This window comes from Etheostoma spectabile, chromosome 6, assembly GCF_008692095.1.
Source record: "Etheostoma spectabile isolate EspeVRDwgs_2016 chromosome 6, UIUC_Espe_1.0, whole genome shotgun sequence".
NCBI lineage: Eukaryota > Metazoa > Chordata > Actinopteri > Perciformes > Percidae > Etheostoma > Etheostoma spectabile.
Window position 1 is genome coordinate 15,858,223 of NC_045738.1, and position 12,996 is coordinate 15,871,218.

At 37.3% G+C, this 12,996-nt stretch overlaps 2 protein-coding genes across 6 annotated transcripts in view; one reads left to right on the plus strand and one right to left on the minus strand.

The window, feature by feature from the left end:
- Window positions 1–301: 301 nt before the first annotated feature.
- On the minus strand, window positions 302–3,920 carry dnajc28 (DnaJ (Hsp40) homolog, subfamily C, member 28). 4 transcript variants are annotated; one of them, XM_032518567.1, is made up of 2 exons: window positions 3,725–3,920; window positions 302–2,726 (listed from the first exon to the last, which is right to left on the minus strand). In XM_032518567.1, the coding sequence occupies exon 2, from the start codon at window positions 2,711–2,713 to the stop codon at window positions 1,553–1,555; it is 1,161 nt and encodes a 386-aa protein (XP_032374458.1). In that variant the 5' UTR covers window positions 2,714–2,726; window positions 3,725–3,920; the 3' UTR covers window positions 302–1,552. The 4 variants fall into 4 exon arrangements, with proteins under 4 accessions (XP_032374458.1, XP_032374461.1, XP_032374460.1 ...); XM_032518570.1 differs by having other exon boundaries at window positions 3,791–3,900; XM_032518569.1 differs by lacking the exon at window positions 3,725–3,920 and adding an exon at window positions 3,414–3,708.
- Window positions 3,921–4,236: 316 nt separating this feature from the next.
- Window positions 4,237–12,996, plus strand: part of LOC116691180 (PYD and CARD domain containing) — a gene marked incomplete at its 5' end in the record, with an annotated part of 35,180 nt that continues 26,420 nt past the window's right edge. Inside the window, 1 exon segment of one of the 2 annotated variants that reach the window (XM_032518565.1) lies at window positions 4,237–4,361. 2 annotated transcript variants of the gene reach the window in all.

Sequence of the window (12,996 nt, forward strand, 5' to 3'; positions counted from 1 at the left end):
AGCCCAGCTGCTTCTAGTTCTACAGGAGATACCTGACTTGCTGATGCTAACCACGGCAGGAATTTATTCCAGATCACTGAAAAGGTAGGTTTTTAGTTCTACAGAACAAAGCTTGAACAGTTATGTGCATGTATAATTTGTTGGAATCCATTTATATGCTGGATATTACCTTACCTCCACTCTCCTAACATCAGAACTAACTCAGAAAGGATGTGTACCCAGCATTCAAGCTCCTGTTTGTTGGGTAGGAGTCAAAGAATATATTTTATGTATAATGACGACAAATGACGACATTCTAGAATGTCACTCAATACTCATTTATTAATTCTGGACACATGGGTTTTATTGAAAATCACTGTAAGATGTGGTTCATTTTTCTCACTCTGACATAGTCCCATTCTTGATTATTATGCTTCTTACTTTTTCTGCTGTCTTAATATGCTCTCATTCTATCAAAGTCTATTTTGAAGGAAAACATGTCAAATATTTTAACTTGTGATCTGCCATTCAGAAATCATCTTTTTCTTGTTTGTCTGTTTTCTCTTTCACTGCTTAGGCAGGTTTGCAGTAATCATTCAGTTATTAATTAAGCTACTTAATGCAATAGTGAAATTGTGTAATTTATGCAGAAATAAAGTGATCTTTACGTTGACATGAATCTTTTGCTTACGTCTCTTCCTCCTCAGTTGCAGTTTGCTGAGCATCCAGCAGAGGTCAGCGATGTCACACATCAACGCAACAGAGCTGCAGTCGCTCCTGCTCTCCTTCCTGCAGCACTGCCTCAACAGCACCAGTATACTGTCTCCGCAGATACCTCAGAACTACACTACCCAGCCGGCTGCGCAGACTGGAGCCCGGGCCCACGCTCAGTCTCAGGGCATGATGTATATCATCTTGGTGGTTGGCATGTTCAGCTTCTTCACATTCGGCATCATGCTCAGCTACATTCGCTCCAAGAAGCTGGAGAGCTCTCATGATCCGTACCACCAGTACATTGCCCACGACTGGACCAAGGTAATTACTCCGCCCAGGGCCGTGGCTCAAGCTCTGCACGGGGAAGCTGCAAGCAATGGAGCCGGCAGAAAAGAGCCCATCGTCATCTGCAACCCCGCAACGCTGGAGCAGCTGCCAGACTAGAACGAGACATTCAGCTATTTAAACATTTCTCACATTCAAAAATGTAAAACTCTGTAACACAAGATTTTTTTTTTAAATTTTCTGATCAGAAATTTCACAGAAACACTTGGATCCTCAAATTGTCTCATGCTCTAAGTTTAGTAATCAACACGTGCTGTTTCTCACACTTTACAGTTAACACTGCTCTTCCACAAACACCTGATGACAATCCTGCATATCTGGACAATAACAGTAGTAACACAGAGTTAAATCTATGGCACCATTGTCCCTGACTTTGATTCAGAGTGTTTAGAAAAAAAGCAGGTGAACAGGTCTGTCTGAAATGGTTGCCCTTTGGACTGTAATGATTGGTTTGAGTGCAAACTAATTAAACACTTATCTCAAATAATTTTTCTGCTCTCTTAGATTCAGAGTTCTAGTGTTTTAATCTGAGCACATGCTTCATCCAATACATTAGGCCCTGTTTGGTGTTTTTAGGCATAGTTTCTGCATTCGCTCTTTTTTTCTCTTCCTTTCTCCTATCTCTCTCCTTTTCTCTCTCTCTCTGCTGGTCCAGTCTGTGTTGACAGGCACCCTTCACAGCACGGTCAATCTCTCGTGACAAACTGAAGTGAACCATTTGCATGTTGAGCATCGGTACGATGAGGTTGTAACTGTCCACTGTCTTGTTAAGTTTCACCAACTCCTCCGCTACAGATGCACACAGTTGCTCCCATTGGCTGTTCTCTTTGGGGGTCATGGGGTCGCCGAGCCTGGCCCTCCCCTCTAATAACCTGTTTCGGATCTGTGCAGTGGTCTCTCGGATGTCTCGTTGAGTAACGACCCAGGGTGGCTGGTAACCATTATCTATGAGGATGCGGTTAAGGTTGTGGGTCATAGGATCAGCGTATGGATTGTGCTCAAACTTGTTAAGGGGCTTTCCAGTGCCACTCAGGTTCCTGAAGTCTCCTCGGGCCATGGACTCCTGGATCAGGTCCTCCACAAGCCGTTCCACAGCCTGGGTGATCCTGATCTTTCGGCTGCGCTGACGTACATCCCGCTCCACAAGCATCCCTTCTGCAGCGGCAGCCCTCTCATGCTCCCTCTGACGGTAGTTCAAAACCTGCTCAGATGCCCGGTCGATGCGAATCTGCCGGTACTGACGCTCACGCTGGCTGGGCGTGCCCAAACCCACACCCTCGTAACTGAGGTAGTGTCTGTGTGGAAATGCTGTACCTCTGGACTTATCCTCATCTTCCACTTCTTTCCCCTCATCAGGTTGCTTGGTCTTGCTCTGATGTGCCAGCACAGCACGATAGGCCTCTTCAACACGAGCAAACAGCACTGCATCTGCAGTCGGAGCCCCAGAGTCTGGGTGGTAAAGCTTGGCGAGGCGCAAGTATGCCTCTTTCACCTGAGCAGGACTTTCATGTCCCTCGTCAGGCAATTGCAACAGCCTGTAGCTCTCTTGTAGGCTGCGGCTGATCTGGGGCTTGGAACTGAGCATTCTGGGCAACATAGACTGTCGAGAAAAGAGCAGAAACCCGCCATGGTAGAAGTCACTGCGGGAAACCAGGAGGTGGAAAGTGCAACTCATTTCTGGTACACTCCTGTGGATAAGAAAAGAAAAAGTTAAAAAAGCCGACTAGTTAATAAATGATCTTTGAAAGAAAGGTTACTTAGTCTGTCAGGTAGGAGATATATTACAGAAATAACAAAGTACACCTTTTTGTCAAGAATCCGTCATGTAATTGAATAGGCAACAACTAGTACAAATAAGCTTAAAAAAAAGACTATGTAGTGTTGGCAATGATGCAAGGGAATTATTAGGGCTACGTTGGTTACAGCTCTGAATATCTATTGTTCATGGAGCTTAAGAATAGGAGATGTGGTTAATTCTTTTGGGTTGCAGCTGATTACACTAAAATGACTAAAACATCCCTTGTGTGTTGGCAATAGACCTGTTTCACCCCTATTGTTTCTTAGCCAGACTGGAGAATTGTTCAGCTTCTTGATTTTTTGGGTATCTGGGTTAATTGGGTTTACTCGTGGATTCACACTGTATCCTTTTTATTCTGACTTTGGTTTAATGTTAACTGTGTCTTGATATCATCTGTCTGCAAACCAAATTGGCAGCAATAAAGTTATTGATTGAGAGTACCTCAAGGTTTTTCACTTTTCCCTTGGTAATGAATTTCCTTATTTTTACCACATTTATAATGCTGGCAGTACACTGTAACAAAGCTGGAGCTAAGCTCACTAGATAATAACTTACTGTCACAAATCACATTACATGCCTTTTTCAGGTATATTTCCCTTCGATGACCAGGGGCGAGATTGCAGGTTGATCATTCACGTCGACAACTGTTAGCTAGCTATAAAAAACTTGAGGTTAAGTTGTAGCTAATGAAGAAGCTTCCCTGCTAGCTCGTAGCCTACCATTAAGATTTCGTCGGCGAAATAATTCAGAACAAGATAATTTACTTCAACACACTGACGACTGAAAACTGAATGAAACCAGCCTTACATTTGTATTATAAATGTGTTACATTTGTGAATGCAGGTTAACGTTATATGACCTATTAAACCCTACAGAAAATCAGGTCACCTGTTTCTGTTTGGCTTGTTGTTGTTACCCGGTTGTTTTCTTTAACTGTCTATAGCTGTTACATACTGGGGCTTCTTCTTCTGCTACTTCTTATCGCCTTTCTCTGCAGTGTTGTATTACCGCCCTCTGTCGTCCGTCTGGCGATACCGTAGATATATGGCGGGAGGAGTCCTGTTATGTCTGTCACTGGTCACTGCCAAGGGGGTAAGCCCTGGTTAAGCCTCTCCTCTCTAAGCGTAGCTCCCACGGCGCCATTTTAATGCTACGAAGCCATCATCTGCCGTTAGCATCCCATTGACTGCCATTCATTTTGGCGCCACGTTGACAGTGAATAACTTTACATCTGAAGCGTTTCAAGACTATTTTTGTGCATTGTTTATTTCTAAAGAAATGGCTCCGTAGCAGACTTTTTTTTAAAAATGGGCTAACGGTTGCGTCATAACAATGCATTGAGATTTCTCTTGGCACAGCTACCAGAAGAGTTACAACTTTCATAAACGTAAACCGTTTACATCTGAGCATGCGTGACTCAAATCTGCACTCTTTGGGCAGTGACAATTTCCATTATAGCACCTAAACGACGAGGTTTGGACGGGCTTGACTTATGACAGCTGGAGGTACATTGTGTTTCAAATCGGTTTGTAAAACGGCATTTTTTTCCTTAACGTTACTCTCACTTTCATAGTTTTAACTTCCTGTCAAGCTGTATTAATGTGTTAGTAGTAGGCTAGTAGTAGTAGTAGTAGTAGTAGTAGTAGTAGTAGTGGTGTTATTAGTAGTTAGTAAACACTGTTTACTGGCTTAGCTCATAGTACAGTAACTACTGTGTGAATACCTTTCTAACGTCATTTGTGCAATAGGTATTTCTGAAGTTCGTTGACAAGCCAGCTTAAAATGAGAAACTAGAATGCCAAAGACAACGTTACGATAGAGGTTACTGTTTGTATCACACACACACAAACTTCGGTAAAGTTAGAAAGACATTCGCACATTCGAACTTCCGGGATCAATAACTGAAATGAATAACGTAAATGATCCCTCTGTTAACTACAGCATTATTTCTCAAAAATATCACAAAACCTAATTTTGGTGAATTATTTTGCATAAACATTCAATAGTTATTATAGAAATGATGATTCAGGTCTGTTAGGGCTAGACACATAGAAGACCCCTGCTGGTTATACTACAACATTTATTTCTCAAAAATACCCAATTTGTAATTTGCATAATTCATTTTGCATAAACTTTCAATAGTTATTATAGAAATGATGATTCAGGTCTGTTAAAGGGCTAGACACATAGAAAGACCCCTGCTGGTTATCTACAACAGTTATTTCTCAAAAATAACACAAAACCTAATTTTGGTGAATTTAATTTGCATAAATCTTCAATAGTTATTATAGAAATGATGATTCTGGTCTCTTAAAGGAATAGACGTAGAGGTGGATCCCTGCTGGTTATACTACAACAGTTATTTCTCAAAAATAACACAAAACCTAATTTTGGTGAATTTATTTTGCATAAATCTTTCAATAGTTATTATAGAAATGATGATTCAGGTCTGTTAAAGGAATAGACACATAGAAAGACCCCTGCTGTGTTATACTACAGCAGTTATTTCTCAAAAATATCCATATTGTAATTTTGGTGAATTTATTTGGCATAAATCATTCATATTTTATAGAAATGATGATCAGGTCTCTTAAAGGGCTAGACACATAGAAAGACCCCTGCTGGTTATACCAACAGTTATTTCTCAAAAATAACACAAAACCTAATTTGGTGACTTTATTTGCATAAATCTTTCATAGTTATTATAGAAATGATGAATCTGGTCTCTTAAAGGCTACATAGAAAGACCCCTGCTGGTTATACTACAACAGTTATTTCTCAAAAATACCCATATTTGTAATTTTGGTGAATTTATTTGGCATAAGTCATTCAATAGTTATTATAGAAATGATGATTCAGGTCTGTTAAAGGACTAGACACATAAAAGGACCCCTGCTGGTTATACTACAGCAGTTATTTCTCAAAAATAACACAAAACCTAATTTTGGTGAATTTATTTTGCATAAATCATTCAATAGTTATTATAGAAATGAAGATTCAGGTCTGTTAAAGGGCTAGACACATAGAAGGACCCCTGCTGGTTATACTACAGCAGTTATTTCTCAAAAATATCACAAAACCTAATTTTGGTGAATTTATTTTGCATAAATCATTCAATAGTTATTATAGAAATGATGATTCAGGTCTGTTAAAGGGCTAGACACATAAAAGGACCCCTGCTGGTTATACTACAGCAGTTATTTCTCAAAAATATCCATATTTGTAATTTTGGTGAATTTATTTGGCATAAATCATTCAATAGTTATTATAGAAATGATGATTCAGGTCTCTTAAAGGGCTAGACACATAGAAAGACCCCTGCTGGTTATACTACAACAGTTATTTCTCAAAAATAACACAAAACCTAATTTTGGTGACTTTATTTTGCATAAATCTTTCAATAGTTATTATAGAAATGATGAATCTGGTCTCTTAAAGGGCTAGACACATAGAAAGACCCCTGCTGGTTATACTACAACAGTTATTTCTCAAAAATACCCATATTTGTAATTTTGGTGAATTTATTTGGCATAAGTCATTCAATAGTTATTATAGAAATGATGATTCAGGTCTGTTAAAGGACTAGACACATAAAAGGACCCCTGCTGGTTATACTACAGCAGTTATTTCTCAAAAATACCCATATTTGTAATTTTGGTGAATTTATTTGGCATAAATCATTCAATAGTTATTATAGAAATGATGATTCAGGTCTCTTAAAGGACTAGACACATAGAAGGACCCCTGCTGGTTATACTACAGCAGTTATTTCTCAAAAATAACCATATTTCTAATTTGTGTGAATTTCTTTTGCCAAAATCGTTTAATTGTTATTATATATAATACGCTGCTGGGTGTCCATTAACTTCTTCCTACAGTGATCACACATTAGATCATGTCCTCGCTGCATGTCCACTCCCTTTTAACCAATAAAATGAATAGTGCAAGGGGTGACAATTTCACCAGCCATGCAGCAAATGTCCTCGAGGTCAGACAATTATGCAACAAGGACTGAGTCTCTGCGTAATAAAAAGTAGTGTGTTATTTTTGTTGTTATATTTACCCGTTGTAGAAATTGGGTAATTAGTTTTTTCCGGTACTCAGGTCCTTAAATTGAATACATTTTATATGACTGTAATGCTAAGACAGGTAAAGATGATTTTAGAAGCCAAATTGTAACCATTCCTTATAATTCTTGACCCAAAAGAAGCATTTGTAAAAGAATTTGTAAAAACTTGGCCTTGGTGTGTATATATTGACCTACTGTGACCTTGAGGATAATCACAGCCTCATTAAACTTTAGAAGCACAAATTACAGACATATAGCATTCAGAGAGTGTATTGTTTTCCTTGAAGAATAAGAGTTTTCGGGGATGGTTCTGTCAAAAGTATTTGATATAGGGGTGTCTATGTAGCTCAACTGGTTGAGCGTGTGCCCCCATGTACAGAGGCTCAGTTCTTGTAGCAGCTGTGGGTTCAATTCCGACCTGCAGCTCTTTGTTGGATGTCATTCCCACTCTCTCTCTGCTTTCATTTATTCAGCTGTCAAATAAAAGGTGAAAATGCCCAAAATATAATTAGTGAAATACAAAAATTATTTCATACAAAATTGCATAATGAACTTTTGACCTTTTAAGCAAATTGCAAATTGTATCTCTACATATTGGGCAGCCTTATTTTACTTCACAAACTACAATTTACTACTAAAACTCACTTTATCCTGACAAAAGTTTTAACTTTGCCTTTTCCCTAGGTTACAGGAAATGTGAAGACAATGGGGAGAATTAAAAAAGGAAAGAAAGCTCAAGGGAAATGCTTATGGGCAATGGCTGGTGGAATTAAAGCTTTGGTAAAAACTATGAAAAGTGCTAAGATTACAACCCGAGAAACAGGGTATTCCTCCAAAATCTGGTCTGAACTCTATTAAAATATTTTGACAAGATGATACAAAAAAAAACGTAATTGGCTGTGGCTCATATGGACAAGAAATCGAAAGGGAGTGAGAGATTTGATCATTAAATAAATGGAAAACACAGACAATAATAAAGATCTGGTAATACAGTCCCTGACAAAAGTCTTGTCGCTTATCTATTTTGTAGAAACAGCTGCTATTAACCTGACTTTTAATTAATCAATTGGTGTAAGAAATAGCTCACATAAAAAGCTAAAACCCTCCCAAATGATGTTCAATGCACTGAAATAAATTAGTTTCACTAAAAAAAGATTTATTATTTAAACAAGACGGAAAGGTCAAATTTTGGCAAGACAAAAGTTTTGTCGCCTATACATAAATTGAACAAATTTACTACAAATACTAAAATATGTCAGCAAATTAAATAGTGGTGCTGTGAGATTCAAATTTAACATCTTGTATGACTTCCATGAGCTTGAAGGACAGCATCCATGCGGTTTGGCAAGGATCCAGACCATGTGTTGATGAAGTCATCAGGAATAGCTAGGAAAGCAGTCTTGCATGCCTCCCAGAGTTCATCAATATTCTTTGGTTTGGTCTTCCATGCTTCCTCTTTCATCCTACCCCACATATGCTCAATGATGTTCATGTCTGGTGACTGGGCCGGCCAATCCTGGACCATCTGGATCTTCTTCGCCTTGAGGAACTTTGAAGTGGAGATGGAAGTATGCGATGGAGCACCATCCTGCTGGAGAATTTGGCCTCTTTTATGGTTGGGAATATAAGAGGTAGCTAAGATTTCTTGGTATTTGAGACTGTTGATGTTGCCTTCCACCCTGCAGATCTCTCGCACACCCCCATTCTGGATGTAACCCCAGACCATGATTTTTCCGCCACCAAACTTCACAGTTTTCTGGGTGAATCTTGGATCCATGCGGGCTCCAGTAGGTCTCCTGCTATATTTGCGGCAACTGTGGTGTAATTCAACAGAAGATTCATCTGAAAAATCCACTTTCTTCCACTTCTCCAGCGTCCATCCTTTTAGCAGGCTGTGGGCCTTGGCAAATGCCACACGGTTTTTCAATTGTGTTTTGTTTAGTGCTGGCTTCTGGGCACTGATTCCACCATGGAGGCCATTTCGAGACAGAATCCATCAAACCGTTCTGGTTGACACAGGGACTTCAGGGGACCAGGTCTCGTGGAGCTCTGCTGCAGTGGAAAATGGGCTGGCCTTGGATTTTCAAGCCAACAAACGGTCCTCTCGAGCAGTTGTCTTGCGGGGTCTGCCTGACCTGGGCTTGTCAAAAACATCTCCAGTGTCTTCAAATGTTTTTTTTAATCCTCTGTACTTGACGCTGAGACACATTGAAGGTGTCTGCCACATCAGCAGTGGATCTGGTCTTCAGCCCTTGATATCCAACTTAGTCTCAGGGTGAATCTTAGGCATGTTTGCAGAGGTCTAGTTGCGTTGATGTGAAGGTCTAGTGTACTGGGGTTGTTTTTATACACACCTGAGACCTGATTGATCCATATTAGTCCCAGGTGAAGCTCATATGACAAGCGACAACACTTATGCTTTGCAAAAATGGACTCAATGGGCTTTACCAAGCGGTGATATTAGAAACTTTTTGACAGTTTCTTTTTGCACTGAAACATTATTACAAAAGCTGTTGGGATTAAAATGAGCCATTTCTTGTAAATAAATCTTGATTAGAAATGTATTTCAGCGGCACTTCAGGTCAATTTGTACACAAGCAACAGGACTTTTGTCAGGGACTGTAGAGGAAAACAATAAATATTGCGAAAGTAAGGAGCCAAAATTATGTTTTTGGTTATTTTTGATAAATAACTGCTGTAGTATAACCAGCAGTCCCATATCTATGTGTCTAGCCTTTTTAGAAACCTGAATCATCATTTCTATAATAACTATTGAATGATTTTGGCAAAAGAAATTCACCAAAATTAGGTTTTGTGGTATTTTTGATAAATAACTGTTGTAGTATAACCAGCAGGGGTCCTTCTATGTGTCTAGCCCTTTAAGAGACCTGAATCATCATTTCTATAATATCTATTGAAAGATTTATGCCAAATAAATGCACCAAAATTATAAATATGGATATTTTTGATAAATAACTGCTGTAGTATAACCAGCAGGGGTCCTTTTATGTGTCTAGCCCTTTAAGAGACCAGAATCATCATTTCTATAATAACTATTGAAAGATTTATGCAAAATAAATTCACCAAAATTAGGTTTTGTGATATTTTTGAGAAATAACTGTTGTAGTATAACCAGCAGGGATCCACCTCTACGTCTATTCCTTTAAGAGACCTGAATCATCATTTCTATAATAACTATTGAATGATTTATGCCAAATAAATTCACCGAAAATTACAAATATGGATATTTTTGAGAAATAACTGCTGTAGTATAACCAGCAGGGGTCTTTCTATGTGTCTAGCCCTTTAAGAGACCTGAATCTTCATTTCTATAATAACTATTGAATGATTTATGCAAAATAAATTCACCAAAATTAGGTTTTGTGATATTTTTGAGAAATAACTGCTGTAGTATAACCAGCAGGGGTCTTTCTATGTGTCTAGCCCTTTAAGAGACCTGAATCATCATTTCTATAATAACTATTGAAAGATTTATGCAAAATAAATTCACCAAAATTAGGTTTTGTGTTATTTTTGAGAAATAACTGCTGTAGTACAACCGGCAGTCCCATATCTATGTGTCTATTCTTTTTAGAAACCTGAATCAGCATTTCTATAATAACTATTGAATGATTTATGCCAAATAAATTCACCAAAAATTACAAATATGGACATTTTTGATAAATAACTGCTGTAGTATAACCAGCAGGGGTCCTTTTATGTGTCTAGCCCTTTAACAGACCTGAATCATCATTTCTATAATAACTATTGAATGATTTATGCAAAATAAATTCACCAAAATTAGGTTTTGTGATATTTTTGAGAAATAACTGCTGTAGTATAACCAGCAGGGGTCCTTCTATGTGTCTAGCCCTTTAACAGACCTGAATCTTCATTTCTATAATAACTATTGAATGATTTATGCAAAATAAATTCACCAAAATTAGGTTTTGTGATATTTTTGAGAAATAACTGCTGTAGTATAACCAGCAGGGGTCCTTCTATGTGTCTAGCCCTTTAAGAGACCTGAATCATCATTTCTATAATAACTATTGAAAGATTTATGCAAAATAAATTCACCAAAATTAGGTTTTGTGTTATTTTTGAGAAATAACTGCTGTAGTACAACCGGCAGTCCCATATCTATGTGTCTATTCCTTTTAGAAACCTGAATCAGCATTTCTATAATAACTATTGAATGATTTATGCCAAATAAATTCACCAAAATTACAAATATGGTATTTTGAGAAAATAACTGCTGTAGTATAACCAGCAGGGGTCCTTTATGTGTCTAGTCCTTTAACAGACCTAATCATCATTTCTATAATAACTTTGAATGACTTATGCCAAATAAATTCACCAAATTACAAATATGGGTATTTTGAGAATAACTGTTTGTATAACCAGCAGGGGTCTTTCTATGTGTCTAGCCCTTTAAGAGACCAGATTCATCATTTCTATAATACTATTGAAGATTTATGCAAAATAAAGTCACCCAAAATTAGGTTTTGTGTTATTTTGAGAAATAACTGTTGTAGTATAACCGGCAGGGGTCTTTCTATGTGTCTAGCCCTTTAAGAGACCTAATCATCATTTCTATAATAACTATTGAATATTTATGCCAAATAAATTCACCAAAATTACAAATATGGATATTTTTGAGAAATAACTGCTGTAGTAACCACCGGGTCTTTCTATGTGTCTATTCCTTTAACAGACCTGAATCTCATTTCTATATAAATATTGAAAGATTTATGCAAATAAATTCACCAAATTAGGTTTTGTGTTATTTTTGAGAAATAACTGTTGTAGTATAACCAGCAGGGATCCACCTCTACGTCTATTCCTTTAAGAGACCAGAATCATCATTTCTATAATAACTATTGAAAGATTTATGCAAATTAAATTCACCAAAATTAGGTTTTGTGTTATTTTTGAGAAATAACTGTTGTAGTATAACCAGCAGGGGTCTTTCTATGTGTCTAGCCCTTTAACAGACCTGAATCATCATTTCTATAATAACTATTGAAAGATTTATGCAAAATGAATTATGCAAAATTACAAATATGGGTATTTTTGAGAAATAAATGTTGTAGTATAACCAGCAGGGGTCTTTCTATGTGTCTAGCCCTTTAACAGACCTGAATCATCATTTCTATAATAACTATTGAATGATTTATGCAAAATAAATTCACCAAAATTAGGTTTTGTGATATTTTTGAGAAATAACTGCTGTAGTATAACCAGCAGGGATCCACCTCTACGTCTATTCCTTTAAGAGACCAGAATCATCATTTCTATAATAACTATTGAAAGATTTATGCAAAATAAATTCACCAAAATTAGGTTTTGTGTTATTTTTGAGAAATAACTGTTGTAGTACAACCGGCAGTCCCATATCTATGTGTCTATTCTTTTTAGAAACCTGAATCAGCATTTCTATAATAACTATTGAATGATTTATGCCAAATAAATTCACCAAAATTACAAATATGGATATTTTTGAGAAATAACTGTTGTAGTATAACCAGCAGGGATCCACCTCTACGTCTATTCCTTTAAGAGACCTGAATCATCATTTCCTATAATAACTATTGAAAGATATATGCAAAATAAATTCACCAAAATTAGGTTTTGTGTTATTTTTGAGAAATAACTGCTGTAGTATAACCAGCAGTCCCATATCTATTTGTCTATTCTTTTTAGAAACCTGAATCAGCATTTCTATAATAACTATTGAATGATTTATGCAAAATAAATTCAACATAATTGTGTTTTTGGTTATTTTTGATAAATAACTGTTGTAGTACAATTACCAGTACACAAGTAATAATCGAGGTAAGTATGGAGGCACTACCTTATTTAATAAGTAAATTAATGAATATTTTTGTGGTATCTCTAGTCGGTGTTTTAATTTGTAGACGGTCCCTAGCCCTCGTCTCGCTGCCGTCTCTCCACCGGCTGCTCGTAGAGAACAATGTTATTTCTCCAGATCAGGCGGTTTTTTTGGATGAAAATGAGTTTTTAGGTCGTTGTAACCTTACTACGAAAGGAATGATAAGTCGTTTTTGATTTAAAACCTTTCGATCAG